Here is a 27,544-nt window from a genome sequence, read left to right as displayed (position 1 = left end):
AAACACGTGGATAAAATGTAGATATAAAATGTAGATATATCATTGTATCTAAATCTATATACGTACTACCCTTGTTCAACCATTTAGCTACCAATAGCTCACTTCCTTTACTCTGTTTAAAATTTAGAAAATCAACCATATACATTTGTAACTCTTATAAATAATAATTAGAAGTAACCAAACAACTGTGTATTTTTTATTATCACACATACATCGTAAAAACTAAACAAAGTCAAATATTTAAAATAAGAAGTAGATATAGCACAGAAAGAGACAAAATATTTTTTTAAATATTATTATATGCTTATATGAATATTTTGTGAAAATTTCAAGTCACCACAATTATTTATTTTTGAATAACTACAAAAAACAAAATTGATTTAGTCAAAAACGTTGTATAAAAATCAGTGTTTTTCCTTATTTTTTTTTAAAAAAGGGAAGATTAATTCAATTGAGTATTTATTATATGTGTAATGCATATTAGTGTTATCTAGGTTTGAATGTATATTTTGAGTATTTGCGTTGGGTATTGTGTTTGTGTGATTTTTACTGTGGGACGGATTTGTACTAGTTTTATTTTTATTTTTGGTTCTTGATATTTCTTTGTAAAAAGTGCACCCTCTATAATTAGCTGGGTGATCACTATTACAGTTCACACATTTTGGAGGGGCTTCTGTTGGTTTCTGACATTGACTGTAGTGATGGTCACCCGCGCATTTGACACACCTTGATGGTAGATGGCAAAACTTTTTGGTGTGGGAAAATCTTTGACAATTTGTACTTTGTGGGATGTCCTTGGAGGGCTTACGTGGTCCAACTATAACTATACAATGTAGAAGTCTATTTAAAGAAAATATTTTAGTGGATGATTTTGATAATAAAACTGCTACGATTGGAATTGGTGATTTGAACTGGTTTTGAAGGCGTGTAACTGAAGTGACTTCAAATTTAAGTTCTTGAAGTTCATTGTAAATACAAGCTTCCGATATGTTAACAGATAGATTTCTAATGACTACCGAAAGTTGTTTATTTTCAGGAAGTTGGTATGTATGGTAATCAATTTCGGTCTCGTTGAAATGTTTAGTTGCGGTTCTATAGTCGTCAATCGAGTTAAAATTAATTTTAAGGGCAGATTTTGTATTAACAATGGAGAAATTGTCAAATGTTATATTATCTAAAGAAGTATGAAAGTTTTCGTAATCGGAAATATTATAGACAAATATAGGTGGGATTTTGGGTCTGACCTGTGGTTGCTGAGTACCGTCGTTTTCTGTGATATTGTTCGTTTCACCGGTGTCTTGTAGAGTTAATAGTGGAGAGAATTTATTTTTGCTATTATGAGGAGGTGTAAGAGCGGCACTACTAGTTCTTTTCTTTGAGGTGACAGGAAGGTTGAGGTCTTGAGGTGAAGTATTTTTATTATTGGAATGCATTGCAATTAAATTAAAAATTAAACGATTACGGAGTAACAGAGTACTACGGACGACTTGACACTACGGCTACTGATAGCCAACTGATTATACCTATTACTAATAATAGGTAATAGGTTATTAGATACGTTCCTTCAAAATAAATAAAATTTGGTATTTTAATTTTAAATAATTAAATACCAGCTACATTAGAAGTGCGCGGTGTACCTATATTTTCATTTCCATTTTTTTTTTTTTGATCTTGAGCTCGGCAACTATGGCCAGTATTGGTTTTTTTGAACGTTTTTAATGTCGGTAGGGGGGGGGACACGTGTGTGTTGGGCACCCGTAGGTATCTGCCATGCCCGAGTGGGGGATGGCAGCACTTGTTCTCCGGACACCGTGACTTGCCCGAAGAAAAATGCCACCTGGTGGCCGGGAAATCGAACCAGCGACGGCTGCGCCGCAACCAACGCCTTAGACCGCTCGGCCACCTCGTCCCCCATTTCACTTCCATTATAATATAGTTTGTTTAAAATTATTCTGTCTTAATTTAATAACTTAAGTTTTTTTATCATAAATAATATGACTTTGTAATATTCAAATGGTTATGTTCTGTGTACAAAATATGGACTGTGCACATTACCTTATTTTTTTTTTGTTAAACTTTTGTTTTAATTATTAATTTTTGATCATTTAAAAGAAATAACAACTTATTAGTTTTTCACTCGCCCATAACTTAACATCCCGTGTAAGATTGTAATTTGTATTTGAATATGTAATTGAATTATACCATTAATTTAAATAATGAATAATAAGTAGAATTTAATTGATTATCATACATTTTTCGATATTTCTTGTCATTCCAGAAGATTCCTAAGAATTCCTGGGAATTCCCAACAAGTTAAATTCTCTGCAATTTACCAACCCCTAACAGGATTTGATAAAAATGTTGCGCACCTACCAAAAATATAGTATCTATATTCTATATATTTTAAGTGTCGTGTATTTTTGACATAGGTATAGAGAAGAACCTGTATTTAATTGATCATTACTTCAGTGCTTGAATTGGGAATTATTAAGTAGATGAGTGTGGGACAAAGCCCCCCACACCCCCTTATTAAATTCATAATTGTTCAATACCACATTTCACCATGGTTACAAATTTTTAACTTTATTCTATTCCAAATTTCCAATTATAATATATTTAACTATATGTATGTAACATGTAAGAGAATATGAATTTATTTTTTATATTCACCTTATTTTTTGAAATTTATATTGATAGAAATAATACTTACATATTGCGGTAGGAAATAGAAAAATTATAATTATTAGTGATAATATCTTAATAATTATAATTTGTGCTTCAGATGTAACGGCATACCTATGTCAATTGTGAACACTAGTTCACAGATATTTGATAATATAATAGTTGATTGTAGGCACATAATATCTGCGAACTACTAAACTAGGAAAATAATAAGCATGATATAATATAAACAAACTATAATAAAAAAATCAGCAAGGTATTAGGAAGTCTAAACCAGTGGTATTCAACCGGTGGGTCGCTACCAAATTTTGGTTCGAGTATTTTTGTTAAAAAATAATTAAATGTTTACAATATTATAAACTATGAATTCGAATAAGTTATGAATGAATTGAGCTATTGGAGAACCATATTTTACAGTAGTTAATATTATAATAACAGTTAAAATTTCTACTGACATAGAAAATCAATAAATTGAGCTTACTTGTGATCCCAATCTTGAACAAATGTTTATTGACACTTTTTTGGAAATGTTTTGGGCACACTTATGCACGGGGAAATTTCGCAAAACTAGCAGCTAAAATTTTTTTCTTTCATGATCTACATTACAAAGTTGATGCGAGTCGTGAAAATATTGTTGCAAAAACAGTGGATCGCGAGTCAAAAAAGTTTACTGTAAGTCAAAACCATAGAAAGGATGAAAAATATTTTTATATTAAAAAATGTAAAATTTATTAGGTATGTATATCTTTGACAACAATTTAGATTCACTCCAAATTTTAATAAACATTATTTTGAGCATTAGTTTGTACCGTCCCCCCGTCCAAGTAAAAAAAAATAGTTGTGGTACGCAAAGAAAAAAATTAAAATAGTAGAAGAGCTCCGTCCCCCTGCCCATTCCCCAATGCATTACTTCATTACTATAATATCGTCAATCATCATAATGTTTGAAATTATATAAAGCATAAAAATCATACTTTAAATAATATGCATTATTTATATTATTTCTTTATATATTAATACAAGCTTAATTATTATTATAATGCGTATTTCAGGTATTATCACCCTCATCAGGAATGTTGGATTACGCGGTCAGTCTTAGACCAGACTACCACCGTGCCATATTGGATACTGTTCGATATTATGGCTGGACCAATATAATTTACATGTATGACTCACACGATGGTAAGTGAATTTATGTTTATGTTAACTTAGATTTAGTTTAAGTTAAGTAATCAATTTAACTGTATAAGTTAATACATTTTTAAATTACATCATTGAGACGATTTAAATATTTTATTATCACTTATATAATCAATAGCGTAGCCAGGGGTGGGTTTTAGGAGTTTAACACCCCCACCACCCATATTTCATAATCCTCGCTACGCCACTAACTATAATAAACGGCCTAAATTAATGGCAAATTAATGGTAAATAATTAATATTATTTTGATTATCTTTGGTATATTATAATAGTATTTAGATATATTTGCTCTTATTTAGATTTAAAAATGAAATATTTATTTACTTAAATTTTTTATATTATTTTTATCAAATTTCATCATTTATATTATATGATAATTATTAAATGTTTAAAGGTTTTTTACCCTGATTCTTAAACTAAGTAGTTGGTTTAGATTTTAGAAATATTAAAATACTTTTTTATTCGATCCTCAGAAGTCTACTTACAAGTTACGCTCGAACCTCATAACAATGCATGGAAACTCACCGATGACTTGTTTTATCTATATAGAGCACATTTGACAATAACTATTAACTTATACATAAATAGATTTTATAGGTGTGCGTATTTAATATCACGTATTTATGTAGAGAATTTTACTTCATTATGTTTCTAAATAAAACTTTAAAGATAAAATACTTGATAAAATCTTTTGTCCTACCATAGTAGTATAAAATACATTTAATCAACAGTACAAAAATTTCGAGTTTATTTTAAAAGTCCCTTCATATCCTATTTAATTTAAATATTTCTTTTCTAAAAAAGTTTCATTCATTTTGTCATTTAAATTTGAGCAGATGCATTATTAATACTTTTCAGAATAAAGAGTTTTAGAGAACATTGAAATGGTTAATCAGTTGGAATAAAAAGTAAAGGTAAAGAATACAATCCTTTTAGATTCAAATCTAAATGTTTTTTTTTTATTATTATCCATTATACACCAATATTATTACAAAGCACATCAACTGTTCGAAAATTGTATTGATGGTAATATATTAAAACGTATCCAGTGTGATCAAGATTTAAGGTAACACTAAATATTTCTGACCTTTAATTTGATTCGAGGTTTTATCACCGCATAAAGGATTTAAAATGACACTTATTTTTTTATAAAAATCCTTTTTTCATGCATGCGCAGTAAAACCAAATGTTTTAGAATTGCACCCTTCCCTGGTGTCAACCACCAATTATATTAAATTCCTGGGAAAATATTGGTCAAACACAAAGGCAACTTATCATTATAATATTATTCTAGTACCTAAAGGTTTTAATGTTTTATTACATTTTTTTACGTATTATAATGCGTTTGCTCTCACACAATTTTATTAATATTTCAAATAATATAAAAATGACTTATTTATTAATTTGACGTTGTTTTTGTTTTGTTATATTTGATGGCATATTGTTTTTATATCATATAAAATACCAATATATACCCTAAACATCAACAATTTCAGAACAACATTTGAATTATTACATGAAGAATTAAGATTTACATATAGGTACAAATCACGATAAAAAAATACGAATAATACTAATTAGTTACTTATAAACACATTTAATATTATTCATGTTATTTAAATTTAGTTTCAAGCGTCAAAATACATGTAATGTTAGGTATTGTCTATATAGTGCATCTACTTATGATTAGAGTGATGTAATTTTTATTTTACCAATCGTGGAATTTAAAAAATATTAGGCCGCCCCATCATTTAGTTGAAATGACTGAAATTAAAAATCGATTAAATACTAAAGCATTAAAAAAAATGACATTAAAATGTGAAGACAAAGGCGAGTTTATGCGCAAATAAGTATTCGTAGGAAACAAAAGACGCTTTATGTGTAGAGTAAAAATAATACTCACTAATGGAGAGTGTTCTTTTATTTTTAATAACCATTTATTGTGGAATCACTTGTTAAGAACTAAGTAAAAAAATAATAAAAATTTGGCATTGTCCTTCTAGTATTTTTTTTACTAAGAAAAATATAGAGAGGTGTAATTTATTTCGTTTACATTTTGTGAGAATAGTTAACATAAAAAAGTGAACTGCTGCTGACACTTATTCTTCATTTTAAATCGAATTTTACAATTCTAGAAAAGTGGATTAAACTTTTCTGAAAATTCTATCGAGATTATATTTAATTTAATAAGTATAGGTATACGGTCCAAAAAAAGTTCTTAAAATGTATTTAATATATTTTTCTATTAGACAATGATCGTTAATAGATATGTTTTCATTTTATTAATTTTGATAATACGTCATATTTCAAGAGTTTGATTTATTTATAATTATAATTTACTCGATAAAAAATACTTGGACTCCCCCAAACATAATTTTTTTTGTACCTATGTGAAGTTATCATTAATATGATTTAAAATAAATATTGTTAATCTCCCAAGAATTCTGGGCTCCATTGAATAAATATTATGTGTCACAATCTAAGTACTTATATATTTTACTCTTAAGCATTAGGTAGCTAAAATGTATTGTTATGTATTTTTGACATAACAATAATATAAACTAACGTTGCCAGCTATATATTTTTGCATTGGGTATAATGTTTAACTCCCGGTTTATATAACTATGTAATAACATCACTGAGTATTTTATAGAGTAGGTACCCTGTTTTATACTTGGCACATAAAATATAATTTCAAGATTACAAAGCTTATGTTTCTACTTTTTTCTCGATGGTCGCAATGAATGCAATGTTGTGACATTTGTGTGAATTTTGATACAATGTTTGAACCTTTTAAAATATTAACTTTAATTTATAACAGTCTATAATTTAATTTTTTAATTTTTTAAGGTTTTTTTTAATGGACTTCATTATTTTATATCGGCTTTTTAGATAATTTTTTTTACTCAATTTTATTTCAGTATTCGTAACTCGTAAGATACAGTTATATAAGAACTCGTAAGCAGGTAGAACCCAAACGTCAAACAAATAGTAAATGTTTGAAGATATTGTGCGCTCAAGGGTGATAAAATTCGTTTGAAATGCAAATATAGATATTAGATAGGTAGGTACATAAAACAAATGCGTTCGTAGAGTTGTCTCCTCTGTATGTTACAACCACTGCCCTATTTAGTCATCATTGTAGTTCCTCTCTTTCGGCAATGGCGTCAATCCTTTGTGTTAGTGAAATGTTTGTAGCCCCAGGCAAGAAATCTGAAATAGATAATTTAAAAAGTGTAACGCCAAGACAACACTAATGAGTTTTTGCATGAAAAGGGGATAAGACCGAATAATTATACTTTACATAACTTGGTTCATATAACATATTCGTTAGTTTAAACAAACAAAATATATAATAATATTGTAATTGTTATTTTTCAGGACTTCTACGTTTGCAACAGTTGTATGAAGCTCTAGACGTTGGCCCAAATAGTCTTAAAGTGGACATGGTAAAACGTATCCAAAATGTATCAGACGCTTTAAATTTTATTCATCAAGTAGAACGAGTGAACAGGTAAAATTAATAAATATTTTTTCTCACGAATAATGTGCTATAAATTATATTATTATAAATTTCTTTCATAATTTATTAGTTCAGAATTGATGTAAAAATGCAATGATAATTGCTTTAACAATCGCTTTTATAACATACCTTTCTGCCCCTCCACCACCATAATCATCCAACTTAGTACTTACTGGCCAGTAACAGTGAAATACTGATATATTATTAGTATGATTAATAGGTTACTACGTTATAATATTACTATTTTATAAATTGTAATATTAATTTTTACATTATTTATTTTGGCATTGAAATTATGATTTTAATATTATCTGACTACGTTTATAAATTAACTATTTAAATCAATTTAGAATAGTTTATAGCAAATTGGTATGATGTGTTACGTATACGACACCTTTTCTTTGATATATTATTACATTTTAGTCACACTTGAAATTATTAAACATGTTAAACAAGTTATTGAAAAAATTCTATAATTTCCCATTTTTTAATTAAAAATTCGTAAGATTTTTCACTCGGGAAATGAACACATAATACAATATATTCTTCATCTATATTTATAGATATTCTTATCAAGGAATCAGCTATTTATTGAATTTTAATACTACTTTTATCATAGTAGGTGAAATCCCAAATGTATCGAAAAGGTTAGGTACTAAAAAGTTAAAAGACAATAATATTATTTAGGTTTGTTCATTTTTATATTATTGCGTTTTTAAAATTAAATTTAAACAATTTGGCAATTCAATACACAAATAAAACGGGTAAGTGGGTAATGCTGGGTAATGATTATTAGTTTTTGAATAACAACAAAACAAGAAAATCGTTATATGAGAATTTGCTCAATTTGGTAATTTACTGGTAAATTACTAATGTCTAACTTCAAACGCTCGTAAAAAATGAATTTGACTTTCCGGTAAACTTTTTTTAGTTAATGTAGTTATACTTAAGGGAAATCTTGAATTCAATTTTTAAAGTTTAGATATGAATAGAATCATTTTTATGAATTATTCTAACTCGAAATAGTTTGTCAATTTTCGTGATTTTGTTAAAATTCTAACTACAGACGATCATAAAAAAATATTGAGGATTAACGCTCAACTTTTTTTTAATTTCCACTAATAAAAACTTATGAGGAATTTTGTATTACAGTTTAAAGTTTTTTGACCAAGCAAATAATTTTTTATAGATAATAATTAATAATAAACTATTAAAACTTGAAATTTTCTTATGGCCTATAAATAGCGCAAAAAGAGTTGCAATATTCAAAAATTGTATGGTGTATAGAAATTAATTATAGACACATTTAGTGAAAATGCTTTAGGTAAATAGTTACAGTGATATTAACAGTAGTTGTAAAATATTTTCTTAGTTCTAATAATATGACATTTAAATTACCTACTATGAAAGTACATAAAATCAAAACATATGCGTAGGTACAATACCTATATTTATTAGAAAACTTGAATTTTTCTTTCTTGCATTTTGGTCGATTTAACACTATCTACATCGTATGCTGAATTGGTTTCTCAGCGATTTTTTTCCATCCCGACTCATCCCTCTGACCCAATTCATCAGCCAACTGTGTATCGTGCTTTGCATTTAAAATATGTAAAGTATATACAGAAATCATCCCTTTTTTTTTTTAATCGATTCGATTCTACAGACCAAACCACTTACGTGATATTTTGTGTGTTTTATGATAAATATAGAAGGAAACAATATCACCTCTTTGATTAATAATAATAAAAAAACTTTGTGAGATGTTAAAATTATATTACTATGGATAATTTTATAATGTGCAAAAGTTATTTTTTCTCGTTTGTCATATAATACCATTGTTTTAGCTTATATATATTTTTTATTATTTACAGATGGGGTAGTAAAAGAATTGTGCTTGACTGTCCAACACTTATGGCTAAGCAGATTGTCGTATCACATGTTAAAGATATTCAATTAGGCAAAAGGACCTATCACTATCTACTCAGTGGATTGGTAAATATTAATTAAATTATCATTTAAGAACATAGCTTAGTATAACGCTTACAAGTATTATGTATTAGATTATTTAAGATATTTTACTAAATCTATATTATATTATATGAAATTTAAATGAATTTGAAAATTGGTATATATCAATAAGATATGTATAACATTATAAATAAATAATTATTTACAAGTTTAATATATTTTATTTTTTAAAATTTTTTATTTATGTTCTATTTAAGGTGAATATGTTTCAGAGATTATATAATGTATTATGGGAATAATATAGGTACTTAATAATATATGACTATACTACTATAGGTACCATAGAAATAATATTTTATGGAACTTTTTACTAGACGGAGCACTAATTTTGAAAATGGTTTAGTTCAGTAGCAATAAGCCAGCACTAAATAATGTTATAGATGGAATAAGTGCATAGTAATATTTTCCACTAACTTCACACATCTCATATAATTACAAATATTATAAATTTTAAAAACATTTTTATCATTTTCAAACTAAAACTAGAATTTTTTTTCAGCCACGGTGTTTTTTACTACTTAATTTGTCATTTGATGCTGCTTATTAATATGTTATATTTTTTAAGTTTCATCATAATATGTATTGGAGAGTATACGCATTTAGGGAAAAACATATATAAATGGAAAAGAAATATCACGTGCATGTTTGTAAAAATTAAAATTAATAACCATTAATTGTAACTATACGTTAAGTTTACACATTCGTTTTAATTTATTATAATATAATTTATTCTTTAAACTTTGAATGACATTTAAATGATAATTTTTCAAGGCTGATATAAAAAAAATATCTATTGATTTATCAAAGTTGTGATTTGAATTCATGTAGGCAATTCTAAAGTTAAATAGTAATAGCTTACCCTAGGTTTCTGGTATACTATAGTGCAGCAATCAATTCATTACATTCAAGTTTAATTTAATTTTAGAGTTTCCCTAAAATTCTATCGTGTTCTATCACTTGAGTTTATCTTTGTTACATAGAATCAGTACTGATTAATTACAAGGTATCCGTGAAGTTAGTGATTCCATATTAACGAAATAGATTGGGGGTGTTAAATTAATTAATTACCCGAACGTGTTCTTTAAAGTTTCCGTCAGAGGACAAACATTTTTGTTGACAAATTCATGTGTAAAGGAGAAGTTTAAATCCATTTATTAATAATTATATTCCTTTCTATACTTGAAAAAATTATTATTAAAATTTGTAATATTTTATATAATTTATAAATAATCGAAAATAATTTAGGTACCTATTATGGGATATATTATAAACAATATTCATCGATTGTTTATAAATGTATAAAATATACAATATTGTATTGATAGCTGTAATTTTTCATTGCCCAAATATATAATTCATGAAGAAAATATACTAAAAACGCTCAGTTTATAAATTATGCAAAAAAAATTTGTACCTAAAAATTTACCGGGAAATACATATACGGCATGAAACCAAAGTCTTGTGTAGGTACAATATAATTCACTAAGTATATGTCCACTTGTGGAGTTATTTACTTGCAGCACTATTCCTTTATTTGATTTCCGATTTTTGTTCTAGTGATAATAATTTTATTAAAAGTTTTAGTTCTAGTTAAAAAATACAAATTAAGTTTTAAGTTTAGTGTTCTGGTTAGAGCCTGTATATTATAATGGTCATTAATACTTGTTCAATTTTGTATTCATACATAAAATAATAATAAGTATATATTTCGAAAATAAAATATTAATATAAACACCATTTCCTGGTTCCAGAACTGGTTATTTTCGGTTCAGTTCCAGTTTGTGACTTACAGTACCTAACTTATTTCAAAAATATAAAATAATGATAATTTATTCTTCGTAAATAAATTTTTAGTTTTTACATTTATTTTATGCCTATGTATTTTTCGTGTCAACTAAATTTTGTATTTCACCAGATATTTTCTCAGCGAAAAATGAATTTTAAGAAATTTTAACTTAAAAATAAAATATACGCTTACATTATTTTAATAAAAAAAGCGTGATATAATTATATGTAATTAGTATAAGGTACAAACAAAAATAATGTATTTTTAATTATTTTAATATTATTAATTTTAATAATAATTATTAAGCATTATTTAATTTATTAAGAATTATATATAGACGCGTTGTCTGTGATTAAAACTAATAATATTTGAAAATGTATTGGCTTTCTATAGATAATGGATGATCACTGGGAGACAGAAGTTATCGAGTATGGTGCCATAAATATAACTGGGTTTAGACTATTGGATATGAATCAATGGTCAGTTAAGCATTTTCTATCTGAGTGGAAAAACTTGGATCCCCTCACTTCACCTGGAGCAGGAAAGGACACAATTTCGGTAAAAATATTAATATTCACTACCTACACAATATAGTACGTCATACTATTATTCCTATAATAATATCATGTCATTTACAAATCCAATGTACATTATTGTTAATTTATATTTATATTTTTAAATAAAATGGTTCACTTTTAACTTGAATTAAGTAAAATGTTTAAATAAATGTGCAAAAATATAGGTAGTAGGTACCTTTATAAGATGTGCCAAAATTAACTTAAATTGTTTTTATCATAATGCACTTGACTTTGAGTTTTATAGTTAAATCTTTGTAAGTTTTCCTCCCCAAATTTAACAATAAGTATAGATGTATACATCAAGGCTAGTAATATATAAATATAGGTAAAATAATCCATTGGACCATGCTTAGCTTAAATAGAGTTTACAAACAAGCTTGTCATAATATATTAAAATGTATCATTGTATTTCCACCATGTATTATCCATTTTCCTTCGTGATTAATGTTTTTCCTTTGTTTTAACTCAATATAAGTGTACCGTATTTTATTGTGTTTCAATGTGGTAAAGATTCTTTGTAAGAAGCTAAATTAATTTTGAATAAGCCTAAAATATTTGTTGAATACTCTCTTTTAGAAAAGTTGCTATTTGCTCTTGCACTTATTTTTATTACGAAAAAGTACTTACACTTCTCTTTTGGATCAGCTCAGTGATCAACATACCTCATGATTTTTGTTTTATTTATATCAGCTGCTGTTATGGTTCTATTGCGTTATATTTTTTCAATACACCCTCGGCAAAATAACTCAATTTATGGTTAACGTTTTTTTAAAAATAATATTTTTCCATATAACAATAATGAAGGGTAATAATATAGTTTATTATTACAATTATTATCAGAGTTTGGATATTTTAGGTATTTATGAATTCTATTTATACAACATAGAATAAAATATATGGTATTTTATGTTGCTTTACAACTAATTTTTTTTAATGCTGATTGTTGTATTTTTACTTTTTAGTTTATTTAGCGGATTATTTTTGTTTGTAATAACTTTTTCGATTTACGTACATATCTCTTATTTTAAAATTTGATTTACTGTAATATATATAATACTTATATATCTATTTATATACTAAACTCAATAAATAAGTGAGTCTTACTTTTATTTTGGGTTTTTAAAATAATATTATAGCTTTTTTACGATTTCTGGAGCATTGGCGCATTGGACATTGCTTATTTGTTTAAAATACTTTTGTTTTTAGTTTAATAGACTTACAAAAACATAACTGATTATAAAAATGCATGTGTTCTTAATATTTGTTGAAGTGAATTGGTGCTTTTAATTGAAGTACCTACTATATTATTAGACTAACACGTAAAATATTAAAAACTGTGAGTGACAAAAGGTATGAAATATTAATATTTACAGAGTCATTAAAATTAATTATTATTTTTATTTTTATTTAAATGAAATTCCCAGTTTTAATTAATTGAATATTTTAATTAAACATTATTATATTTATAGTTTGCATAGTTTGTACATTAACTTATAAAATATAAAAAGAATAACGATTTATACATTAAAACAATGTATTCCACTGTAAATACAAATAAAAGAACAACGCAATGGCAATATAATAACGAATATAATATCGGTTTATGAGCAAGTTGAAAATTAATTGGTTAACGCCTCTTAACACATTTCTAAAAAATGTTAAGAAATAATTAATAATTACCTATTTTTGGTAGGTATCTAGCCAAATTTCTTAAATTCACTACCCAGTATCCACATTATTACCTATATCTCTTGTATAGTGTCAAACGGAACTATAATATAGTTATATTATATATAGTAGGTTCGAAAAAAAATATGCATTACTTATTATAAATATTCCCCTATAAATGAAACTATTTTAAAGAATTTTACAATGATATACTCGTTGCGTTGTTCTAAATTAGTTATTTTGATTATTCCGTAGGCCATGATATTAAGCGTTTAATGTTTATAAGACATATAATACTTGCTACTATTAACTGACCATATTATGTAGTTTTACTGCGAAACACTTAACAATAATTTGTTAAGTGACTTCCAGCTAATATATATATATTTTTTTTTGTCGGTTTTCATCCGTTGACAGGTTAAACCAATTTTTTTCTTCTTCAAACCGACCTTGGTTGATGAATTAGTCCCGAGCATGGGTGTGATTGTGTTTTGGTGCGCTGTGGCTTCTGCATTATTGAACGTAGCTTTCCGTACCCTGCAGGACTCCTCACTTCTCTCCCGTTTGTGCGTGCCACCATTGCCTGTACCACCGTCTCTCCATTCTCTTCAATCGGGCGTCGCACGAAAATGTTCCACTATCAATCATGAGCCAAAGCCCTACTGACAAACATGGTCGCTCAACCGTTTCATCCCCTAACAACAACAACAAATCAATCACACTCAAAAATGTTCACCGTATCTCACCCTCCGTCCATGGTGTACCTTGCGAATACTTATATTCATATATAACTGCATACACATACAAATGTATATGTATAATTTTTTTTGTTTATTTTGTTTGCGACGACCTATAGATGAAAAGGTCTTTCGGGTTAATTTTTTGCCCATTTGTCATGATCCGCGCATCGGATTGTCGTTGGCTGACATATTGCTAGCATCCTCCAAATACACAGACACACAGCCACACATACACACACATACACAATTCGACCAAGGATCCTTTTGGATCTCCTTGTTGGCATAATGTTATACATTAATGGATTGATTTTTTTCTATATTTAGGCACAAGCCGCACTAATGCATGACGCGGTTCTGGTCCTCGTAGAAACCTTTAACAAGCTTTTATGGAAAAAACCAGATATGTTTAAGGCGAACACCAAAAGAACACTTTCAAACAGCAATTCATCTATGTCTGGTATTTCGTCTTCACAGATCCTTGGTCTGGACTGTAATAGCGGTCGAACATCGGGAAATCAATGGGAACATGGTGAAAAAATTTCACGATTTTTAAGAAAGGTAATAACAAATACAATTTAACTTTTAACACAATTAGTATTTAATTTGAAGTATTTTTGAATGATTGTAAGAATTACATAATATAGCTAACATTACCATATTACGAATTTAACTAGTTGAAAAGAAATCATCAATTGTATACATAGTAATATATAAAATCAAGACTAGATATTATTGTGACCGAAAAATCGTACTATTTTACTCACCTTACGGTGGCTTGGGGAAAGATAATGGAACGGTTTTAATGCCTTTGATCCAAAAAAATAAAATCTGAGCTATATTCTGGGTGTAAAACGCTAGATCAATGTTATTTATAAACTGATTTTAGGACCTATGCGTTAGAGAACACATATGATGGTCCCGCATCTTCTATACAAGAAAAACGTCAATGATAAAAGGTGTTATCTCTTATAAATAACTTAATAAATTAGCGGTAAACCAATGGTGATGTAGAGCTGTAGACCAACCTATGGGTTGATTTACAAGATAAAATAAATAATGGTATCAGAAAAACGATTCTATTGTATTTGTTATAACGTTTCTTTAAAATATTTTTCAGACTTAATTTATAAATATAATTTCTGTTCTAACCATTTCTTCTGCTTTAAATTGTTCGTAATATATGAAAAAAACATTAATGAAAAATCAATAGGTACTTATTTAACTTTTTTCACAATCTAAATATTCTTTGTTGTTTATAACAATTTTTTTTCAATGTTCATTATAGTAAGTATATTTTACATATACATAGTGTATACCTAATTATAACAAAATAATACGAATAAAAAATTGAAAATAATGCGATGGAAGAAAATGGTTAAATCGCAGTTATATCATGATGTAGTCAAGAAAAACACTCAGTGGACCAAAATCTGCAACAGCGTGTGCCACCGTGGTCCAGGCAAAACTCAATTACAAAATCGTTCTTTCTCGTTCCTTTCCATTTGCCCTTTTTCATATATAGTGTAATATGTATATATTTAGTATGATATGGGGCATGCATATATATATTCCGAGAGGGTGGTAAGTGTGTGAAGAGGTTGCGGCGGTAGTGACGGCAGTGACGGTGGTTGGGGGTTATCCAAAGTGGTATAAATGGGCTTGGACGTCCCGTCGCGTTAATAACGTCCGTGCGACATAATCCCTCCTTTTTCCCCTCCCCTCAGCTGTTCCCACACACACACTCTCCCTCCGTGCCACGATATCTTTCGCTGTATATATATATATATAAATATATATATGTACGTATTTAATGTACGAACTCCAAGCACTCTGTGGCGCCTGCGAGCACTGCCACCACCGCCATTCTTTTTCGGTGGCAGAGTTTTTAATTTCACTCGCCTAAGTGAAATTAGTGAGCACCGGCCGTGATTCACCTACCTACATTGCAGGGCTATCCGCCCGGGACAACTCGGCCGCACACGTTCAATCTTCATCGCGACCTTCGCTTCATCCGCGTCCCTCACAGACGACGACGACGATGGGAGATGAATCGCGAGGGTGGTAGTGGTTGGGGGTGATAGTCGCAGCAGTCGAGTTTTACGTCACCGCCACCGCCACCTTGGCGCTCGCTGTGAATTCGTCTCTGTCACCTTTTATTATCTCTCCACCCGCCTCCGGGCCCCAAGTACAGTAAAAAGATCGCACCAAACGCCCCTCTAATAAGAGTAAACGCCAACGCCGCGAGTATATACTACCCTGCAATGTGTATAATATATAACGTGTATATATATATACGTTATACGCACACACACACACACACACACACACACACACACACACACACACACACACACACACACACACACACACACACACACACACGCACTTATATATACACACAAGACATTGTGTAACTTGTTCGCGCCACGGGCAATAAACGACGGGACGATATGTCACGCGGACTCACAGTGACGCGGGATGCTATGTAGCTCACTACGTAAATCATATATAATAGTAACTCCAGTGTTTGTATTTACAAGTCGCTCCCATGTTCCACTATGATGAAGCTTAAACACATAATATGTAGATTGCATTTATGTCGGAATAAATCAAGTGACGTTATTTTATATTAATGTATAGTTTATTAATGATACTACACAATTAAATGTATCGTGCACAATGCACATATATCATTATATATATTGTATATTATATACATTATTAAAATATGAAATATGATATTATGATTTCACAAAACCATAGTATCTCTACTAGGGAGTCCCTAGCTTAAAACTTGAATTACATACCTATGCGACTTACGTGACCGTCAATATGTTAATAATTGGTGCTCATATAACTTAGGTACCTACTTTGACGTTTAAATGATAAGATGAATATGTATTTAAATGTCTATAAATATAAAAATTAACGTCGAATATATCTATACCTATTATACAGTGAGTTCCGCTTAATGTGATTACTGCTTTATAGAATCAACCGTTTATCGGAATCAAAAATGAATATCCCAAGCCAAATATTATTGAAAAATATATGCTTTATGGAATCAACTGGATAATAGAATCATAATGGCCTGAATTAATGTGATCACATTAAGCGGTACTCACCGTATAATTATTATTTTTTTGTTGTTGAAAGATTTTTATTATTATTTGAAAAACACAAATTGTACATAGTATTTAGAAATAATAAAAAAAATTACCTACACCTTTAAGCTAAGCTTGTGGTGGTGTAAGGAGTAACAGTAAACATCATTTTCTAGTATTTTAATTCAAATAACAAAACAAAAAAAAAAATAACAAACACTGTATAATAAAAAACAAAAAAATACCCTATATTAATACTGTACTTAAAATAAACAAAGACTTAGTTGACTAAATATAACATCGTCTACATATTTTTTAATGTTAATTGCATAATTAAAAATATTTCTTTTTATATCAATCGATAATTATAATGTGTTTAAAGGTTATTGAAAAAAAGTCTAAAATGGTATATATCTATTGTATATCCCGGAATCATCATAATAATATAATATCCATATTTATTATTTGGTATATTATACACCTGATAACCAAACTTGTTTATCATCCTCCTATATGGTCATACATAACGTATTATCAGCCTAGCCTAAAGCAAAAACCTAGCTACGCCAGCTGATGTAAAGCAAAAATCGTAAAATATTATCTCTAAATATTCTATAGATTAGTCAAATTATAATGATACCCAAAGTCCAGACCCTTTAAGGTTTTATTAAAACTTAATATTGGACGAAAAATAATTTTAAAAAATACGATAATTATAGTACCAACCTTCTTTATATTTGCATGTATTTTAAAGTTATAATTTTATAATATAAAAGATTCATGGTCATCGAATACAAAATTCTAGTTTTATTTTATATTACCTATATATGTATTTTAAAAAAAATTGATAAATTAAACAAAATCTCATAAACTCGCCACTAGATGAAGTATAACATATATATTTATGTACCCAATCACTTTAATCTCATATATTATTGACAGATAAAAAATAAATTGTGAAACAAACATTTTTTAAATTTTCATCCAAACATTTGGACTATATTGTATGAAATAAAAAAATTGGTGTGGAAAAAATTGACTTAAGTTAAAATATGTCTCAAAAAGTATAAAATTGGGTATAAAAGTGTGAAATATGCCCTAAAAACAAAAAAAGACTAAAAAATATGCATTCATGTGCAAAATAAAATTTCAAAACTAGCTTTGTATTTGTTTCATATTCTGCTATTTTTGTGACTTAGCAAAACAAATATTCAAATGCTACAAGTCTTCTGCCCTAGTTATTATTAATCACTACATTATTCAACATTTAAAAATTATAATAATTTATAAAATGTGCTTTGAGATATTTGATTAAATTTCAAAAAGATAAATACAATAAAAATACATAAATATATTATATTTATTAAGACTTTGTTTAAATTTTACAAAATGCATATCAGAACAAAATAAGTGTGGCTCGGTACGGCGCAGTGGCTGAAATCAATCATGGAACGCGATTGAGAGTAAGCAACGGACGCTGTCACTAGTTCCCGGATGGGAACCATACCAACCAATCATTCCAACCCCACCAACCGTAACCCCAACAATAGTTAATGGCCATAGTTGCCGGGCTCTTGACCAATAAAAAAAATTTAAAAAAAAAACAAAATAAGTACTCTCACGAAAAATAAATTAAAATCGATGACTATCAGTGTACTCAAAATAATAATAATAACAATTATAGTTACTAAGTAATAGGATACTAGTTTAATATTTCCTTTGATTTAAAGCAGGTGATAGTTTTATAATAAATCTTAAAATGATCTTAATACTAAAAGGATATGTGGGACGTGGGCGTATAAGCTATTATATGCGAATATGCCTATATAATATATATTTTACATTATCTGCCACAGAATTTACGAACTCGATAAACTAATTTGTTAACTGCTTAATGAGTCGTTAAATTAATTTAATCTATCAGACAATAGACTCATATATAATTACTGCTAATCTAATTTAATTTAGTTTCATGGTCATTGACATTCATTCCTCTCATCAGTAGACACTAGAAAATATATTATGATGATTTTTTGTTATTTCAAAAATTGATTTTTTTTATATTTTTTCTTCACTATTTCCAATTCGATACAGGTCGTTTATTTATACTACGCAAATAAAAGTCTAGTAAACGGGATGCTGTTAATTTCCAAGAATCTCGTGCGTAAAATCGTTAAATAAATCAAACCCTTCCCCAACATTCACTTCCGCGCATTTATTTAGCCTATAGGTGGTCACGTTTATTTCAACACTACAAATTTGTTAAATGAATCGAAAACCTCGATCCTTCTCTCCGTATTTGTTTTTTGCAAGCCTATTAATTTAATTTTGAAAAAAAACAGCCACGCTTTTCCATTATATCCTCAACTGAATAAATTAAAATAAAATATTTTACAAGTAGTTTTTTTTCTCAATAATTATTTTTCAAAAATGTTCCAATACAAACATTTCATATGCACTTATTAAAATACAATATTGTACGTATTTATACGAGTAAACAATATGTTATTATTTTTAAATTTTAGGTTGTAATGGAAGGATTGACCGGACATATAATGTTTAATGACGATGGAAAACGGTATAATTATACATTGCACGTTGTACAGATGACGATTGATAGCACTATAACAAAAGTAAGGACTTTTAAAGATATTTATAGATAATTGAATAATATTCGGTCCTTATTATAACAAAAAGGATCATGATTGCCAGATATGGTATTTTAGTTAATAGTAATCAATAATCATATTATCAATACATTTATTGAGTCAAACTTGGTAAAGGTTTATTAATTTTTTTATAACGGATCAATAGTTTGTATACATAAATACATATTGTAATATAGTTTATACTTTATAGACTTATAAACTCAATGGTACTATATTAATTACGTTTACCTATATTTTAATGCATTATCAAAAAACTAGATCGCAGAATGGTCGGATACTGATGGTTTCAAAACAGTTGTTAGCAAACCAGAAAGGGTTCACACCTTAGGACATTCACACAAAGGCAACGCTACATTGATCGTGGCCACATTAATGGTGAGTGCACACAATACATTTTAATATTTTACACTATGGCATTTTAATATTTTACACTATGGCATTTTAAAATAGCACATACCTACCTACACACTTAATTAGTGAAACTGACATGTTTAATTGTACTCCAAATTCCGATTACAAATCTTAAATATCGAAATTGAAAGCGATCTCGAGGGTAAGGCGCTGTAATAAGTTCAGAAGAAATCTAAATACATTTATAAACACTGAAAGTATCCGATGAGAAATAAACTGAAAAAGAAGTCTACATTAGTGTTAAAAGTGAAGAAAGAGCATATACAGATATTTTAAAAGATAAAATGTCGTAAATCTTTCAAGATAGCGCATTGTTCCGGAGAGTCCCCAAGCTTGGATGAAATACGAGTATCACCGTACTAAAAACTTTGAACATTATCAATTTATGAACATCAAGTGATGAGCGAGAGCAAAGTATAGAGAGTGTGTGTGTTAGAGATAGACTGATGTTGCTAAGCTAGGAGTCGAGAGTTAAATTGGTTTTAGACAAACCGCCAGAAGTGGTTGATGTATTCTATACATACGCCACAGTTTCCTTTTTGTGTCGTACTTAAGTACGGTTCACCTTATGATTCATATTTATTGCAAAAAGTTTAAAATGTTGCATAGGGTAAGTATAGAGTAAAAATTCTTAACCGAATTCGTGACGTTTCAAAGACTTAATACATTTTTAGTATTATCAACGATTTTATTTTAGATTTCATATATTATGTTTATATTTTATAACATATTATACTATCAGGCACCTGTTATAAAATATTATAATTAATACGAATAACATAATATTAAATTGAAACCATAAATTATATTTTAATATCAATATTAATATTGTGAAATATGTCTTGATTTTGTTCATCAATGAAGTATTTTGTGACTGTATTGCACAATTCATTGAATATCAAAATCATTATTTATTTTTTGTTATAAATAATTAAAAACGTTAAATTATTTATGCATCTTTAATAAGTAACATATTACTTATAAAAATGTATTGTATGGATTAAATTTCCATTATTATTTACTTTATATTTTACAGGAAGAACCATTTACCATGTTTAAAAAGCCCAAGTATGGTGAATCATTAGCAGGAAATGACAGATTCGAAGGATATTGCAAGGACCTAGCTATATTATTGGCTGATAAAATTGGAGTGAAATGTAAGTAATACTTATAAGAAAAATGTATTTATATTGATAGATTTTGAATTATATTATTTTATATATTTAACTGATTAGTAATTTTTATATATAATTAATTATATACTCAAATATTAAAATTATTAAAATTAGAAATAATTAAAATAAAACGTTAACTTTGAGTTTTAGAGTATCTACTATATAGTAGGTACCTATCTGTTACTATAGTACTTATTTTTATATTTTTACTAGCTGATCCCACGCACTTTGTTGCCCGTACAAAATTACAACTCTTAAAATTGTTCAACTCTTTTCGGGTGTAACTCTCTGCAGTAAGTGCAACTCGGCCACTTTGGTAAGCAATGCGCGAAAAATAGATTTGACGCATACTTGTACCTGATCTGCACGATTAACAAATGGAAACCAATATACAAATAAAATACTAATTTCTATTAATTATTTCTCTTATAACCAAAAGCAACTATTTATAAACAAAAATTTCCATCGTAAATGTCAAAATCCCTGTTTGAGCACCTCGCCGGGTTTGGACCTACCGGATCCAATCGTGAATCTAAATCATCCCGGTAACCACTCAAACACACACAAAACATTTCATCAAAATCGGTCCAATCGTTTAGAAATGCATAAACGGCATACAGACAAACATTAATTTATTATTGTTATTATTTTCGGACATCCAATTAATTTTTCCAAGACAAATTTTATATAAAATCCTTCCCCGTGACTCGATCGATCTATTAGTGAAAAATGTATGAAAATCCGTTGAGTACATTTTGAGATATGCATTATATATTGTTAAATTATATTATATATATAAAATAATATTAATTTAATTAACGATTAACCAATGATTACCAATAATTATTATTAAAATAGCAACCATAGCAAGTATTTATAAACAAAAATTTCCATCGAAAATCTCAAAATCCCTGTTTGAGCACCCCTACAGGATTTAATTTTCCTTTTTAAATAAGCATACAACACAAATCGGTCTAGCCGTTCTTGAGTTATAAATGGTCCAACATTTTTTCGAACTGTCTTATATATATATATTATATATAGATTGCTAGAAAATCATGTCAGTATAAATTAATAAAATAATATAATAATAAACTAATATAATACAAATTAAATGAATAACCTTGATTAACATTTTGGTTCCGAAGTTCAATTTTAAAGTATTTTCGCATTTAGGATTTGATTTGTGTTCTAGGTTATGTATTTCATTATGTGTGTAATGTGTGTATATCTGTATAAAGAAAACTTAATTAATTTCACAATAATATTTTTTACGATTATTTTCGTTTATTATAAGTAAGTGCTATGATAGTAATTGAGACTATATTCACACACTGGACATTCTATTATCTAGATTGGATTTTGGATAAGCAATAAAACAGAAACTCGCTATTATAATAATTGGAATTAAGATAATGAAATGGTTATTGCCTATTGTGCTTCATTATAAATGCTTCCTAACTATTTAGATTATTTCAGATAGTATCTCACAAATATTGTTTTTCAATAGAAATCTTAACACAGGTATAAATAAATTTAAACATAGTTTGAAAAAAAAAAAATGTTCATTTTCGTTTCCCCAAAGTACTGAACCATAATTCTCTTTGTAAAATAATTATTCAAGGCTCAAGTACAATACGCAGCTAATTACAACCTATAGATTAATTCGATTTAAAATTAATTGTTGACAAATTTATGCATTTCGAATATTCAAAGTTCTAATAACACGATTAGTTATTACATAATACCACAGATATATACTACTATACTAGATGCCCCACTTTATATTCTACTGTGTATGGGTTTTTGAAGCCAGGTAGGTTGGGCAATGTTTACAATCTGTTTTCAATATTCTATCTATTACATACTATAATATTGATAACATAAATTTGTAAACATTGCCCAACCTATATTAAGACGGTTAGCTTCAAATAATATGGTCTCCGAATCGGGCATGTAGTATTATAGTGTATTATGTGTACCTATATTATAGTTTGATACATGCTGCGTTATCATTTTTTTGTTATTTACTGTCTAACTAGTTTCTGAAACAAAAAAAGTCTCAAATAAAATGTTTCTGTACGGTGTTCATCTACCATTAACAAAACAAACATTTTATTGTCATTTTCTTTTCGGTCGTCGCGCTCAAAAAGTGTAACTTGAATTAGTATCATACAAAAATAAATAGTTATAATTACTAAATTACATGATACATGATGATGCATAGCTACAAAATTGCTATGCAATAGCTTTACCGTGGCAGTCCCCGAGTAGGTACCTCAGACTTATTTTTATTATTTTTATTATAATTATCAATGCTGTAACCCAAATAAAGATATTAGCTTTACTATTTACAAATCAATATTTAAAATATACATTTAATAATTATAGCTTATACAATTATACTTGAATATACTAAATTCGATAATAAAATAAAATTATTATTTAATTTTTTTTTTTTTTTTTGGGGGGGGGGGGTTGAGGCTTTGACAACTGAGATCATTAGCCCGTGGAACTGTGGGGGAGGGTAATGAGGTTTTGAACACGTGTGTGTTAGTGTCGGCAGAATTTTTAAGGAATCTGCCATGCCCGGGTGGGGGATGGTGACCTCTTTCTCCTGACACCGTGACTGCCCGAAGAAAAATGCCACCCATGGCTGAGTTCAAACCAGCGACGGTGCGCGTTGCAACCCGATGCTTAGTCTGTTCAGCCACTCCGTCCCCTTTAATATTTTTATATAGATTATTTTAAACATGAATATGGCATATCCAATAGCCGTAGTAGACAAAAAGTTAGTGGGTCAGCATAAGGTGATTTTTTTTTTGCTGTGTATTTGTTTCTCCAGAAACAGAACTATAAACAGTAACGTAACCTAATCTAAACCCCAAGCACTAATACGAATTCGACGTGTGATACCTACATAACGTAACGTGGCGAGCGTTATGTAAATCAATCTGTTTTTATTGCAAGCGATCGTACATTGAAAACTGAAAACCACGTCGTACATTATATTATATTGTAATATACGCATCAAAATCACCTAAATATGTTAGGGGGGAGGCACAAGAGGAAGTTCATTCAAAATAACAACAATATCAGTAGCTGTAGGTACTGATATTAACCTACTAAATATTAAAGTACTGATAAGTAATATAATACACAAGTTTTTATAATAAATTGAATTTCAAATGTTTGTTATATCTTTTGACTATAGGTATATTATATACTCTTGTTCTATGTAATTTGATCCAGTATATTATAATATTCGGTGTTATTTGATCTTACCTAGTGCCAAAATGTCTGGAAAAAAATATAAAATTCATATTAGAATAATATGAGATATTTATAATTCCGAAAATATAACCATCGATAAAAATATTAATATAATATAAAAAAAAATCTTTAAAAATTAAATGAAATGATCATGGTTTAATACGTTTCTTTTGTGATTAGTTTATTACGTCCATTAACGATAATTTATTTTTTTGTTTTTTGGATAGATACCTACATACGACTTGTTAATTTTGGTTTTAGTCAAACTTTGGTTTAACTTTAAAAAGTATATGAATTTCGATATTGTTGTATGGTATGTAGTGTGTACTATTTGATGAATTAGCGCGATTCAAAGCTTCAATGTTATTAATTCGAAGTAGTTCCATGATCACATGCATAAATGGAAAAATTAGATCTCATTAAAATGTACGACAGATCCAAGTGTTTCAAAATAATTTACATTAGCTTGAAGAAGAGTTTCATTATCTTTTGTTAGTGAAGACATTGTGCGACTATATGTGCAAGTATAGGTAAACTTATAAAAGTTAGAATAAAGTTTGGCTGACACCGAATTTGAGAAGTAGAATCATATAGGCGTAACTAGACCTTAAAGTCAGGGGGGGTTTCAGCTCTAGCATTTTTTTAATAAGTAAATTATTAATAAAATGTATACCTAGGGGCTTAAGAAATTCTGCTGAAGCACCTTAGCTACCTCTATGAGTAGAATTCAGGTGAACATATTACACGAAAGAAAACTTTTTTTTTTATTTTTGTGTCTGTCATCACCTTTTAGGACAGTAAAAATGCTTAGATTTTCTTCAATAGTATCTTTTCTGATAGGAAAGTGAACCTAGTTGGTACTTTGGAGGGCCAAAAGTAAAAATTTCCCAGTAGCTTTCAAAAGCGCCGTGAAAAACAAAACAAAAATTAAGGAAAAACCGGAATTTTTATGCAAAATTTGTTTTCGAGAAAATTGATTTTTTGGTGCAACTCTTAAACAAATGGCCGTAGGTACATGAAATTTTGACTGAATATTTAAATTAGCATTTTCTATACACCATAAAATTTTACAAAATTTTGACTTATTTTGAGCTCTTTACGGACATTTTCATTTTCCATTTTTAGATTATGAGTGGAACGATGAATGTATTTATTTTACAATGATGTGTGTTTTTTTTTCCATTTTTTTTTGTGTCTGTCATCACCTTTTAGGACAGAAAAAGTGCTTGGATTTTCTTTAACAGTATCTTTTCTGATAGGAAAGTGAATCTAGTTGGTACTTTGGGGGGTCAAAAGTAAAAATTTCCTAGTAGCTTTCAAAAGCGCCGTGAAAAACAAAACAAAAATTAAGGAAAAACGGGAATTTTTACGCAAAATCGATTTTTTTATTAAATCGATTTTGGTTTTTGGTTTACCTCTAAAACAAGTGACCGTATAGTTACATTTAGTGTTGGGAAGGAACGCGTTCTTTTTATAGGAACGAGGCTCGGAACGCGTTCTATTTAAAATATGGGAATGAGGAACGAGAAAGAGTTCCTATTTTTAAGGAACTTGAACGAAAATTTCCGTTCCTCAAATAATGAGAAAAAAAAAATGAAAGTTGTTACTTGTTTTTAATAATAATATTTTCTAGAATATATTTAGTGTTGCTATTTTGGTATTATTTTATCAAGAATTAGTAAATAGTAAAACGAACAACCTAGGTATCGTTGGTATCACGAACTAAGATATACAGGACTGGAAACGAATATTGATACGAGTACACCTTAATATTATGATTGTGCGGGGGACGAGGGAATTTCGGTTCTAATAAACACTAGCGCTCAACTCTTGGCTGGCGGCCGCTATACGAGTTAATAGTTATTATTATTTATTTAATTATTTTGATTTTTAATATTTCTCAGTTATGCATTTAAACCAGAAAGTTTTGAAAAATAGATTCGTTAAGGTCAAACAATTATCATGGCAACTGGCAAGTAGCAACTCAAACATAATATAATAAAAAAATATATAATATATTAGGTGTAACGTGTAAAAAAATAATTACATATTTGAGCAGTTCTTTTTTATATTTTTGATTTTTTGAATGTAGGACGTAGGTATCATGATTTCAAAATATTATTATAGAATATAGATATTTACTATAATTTGTAATAATTTATTGTATAATCATATATAAGACATAGGTACATATTATATAGGTAGCATTTATGAAATAAAAAATAGGTAGAACCTATTACCTATAATTTATAAAGTACCTATTATAATATTATGTAGTAATAAGTTTTGATAATTTTTTTTTTTTGTAACTTTTCTTTTTTAATTGTTTGTTTTGTGACAAAGTAAACTGTTTCATTCTCATAGTGATGTAGTATTGGAAAATATTAGTCATTATTTCAGTTTTATGATCACTACAAGGAAATGTCAGTAAATCACCAAGTTCTTCAAGAACATGATCAATTGTTTTGTTAAAAACTGGTACTGCTCCAACACAATATGTTCCGAGATATACATAGACACAAATAGGGGGGGATTAGGGGGTATTAGCACCCCCAATTTTAAAATTAACACCCTCTAATAATTTATGTGTATATGTGTCAAAACTTCTCCTTACAACAACAAAAAAAACAGTTTATCATCAGACATGAGGGTATCAGAGTATAATGAATGAAACAATGAACTCGACAATTGTCATTTTTTCGA

General features: G+C 28.4%; 1 protein-coding gene across 1 annotated transcript in view; it reads left to right on the top strand.

Annotated features, from left to right (window-relative positions):
• Positions 1 to 27,544, top strand: part of LOC100159738 (glutamate receptor 1) — a 205,493-nt gene that overhangs the window by 125,797 nt on the left and 52,152 nt on the right. The window contains exons 4-11 of the mRNA XM_029487942.1: positions 3,735 to 3,864; positions 7,265 to 7,397; positions 9,281 to 9,401; positions 11,617 to 11,781; positions 14,534 to 14,767; positions 19,839 to 19,946; positions 20,241 to 20,357; positions 21,430 to 21,550. Coding sequence (XP_029343802.1) covers positions 3,735 to 3,864; positions 7,265 to 7,397; positions 9,281 to 9,401; positions 11,617 to 11,781; positions 14,534 to 14,767; positions 19,839 to 19,946; positions 20,241 to 20,357; positions 21,430 to 21,550 — 1,129 coding nt within the window. The remainder of the gene's footprint in view (positions 1 to 3,734; positions 3,865 to 7,264; positions 7,398 to 9,280; positions 9,402 to 11,616; positions 11,782 to 14,533; positions 14,768 to 19,838; positions 19,947 to 20,240; positions 20,358 to 21,429; positions 21,551 to 27,544) is intronic.

This window comes from Acyrthosiphon pisum, chromosome A1 (assembly GCF_005508785.2).
Source record: "Acyrthosiphon pisum isolate AL4f chromosome A1, pea_aphid_22Mar2018_4r6ur, whole genome shotgun sequence".
Taxonomy (NCBI): Eukaryota; Metazoa; Arthropoda; class Insecta; order Hemiptera; family Aphididae; genus Acyrthosiphon; species Acyrthosiphon pisum.
Note: the sequence above shows the minus strand (reverse complement) of the source record. Positions and strands in the feature narration are given on the sequence as shown.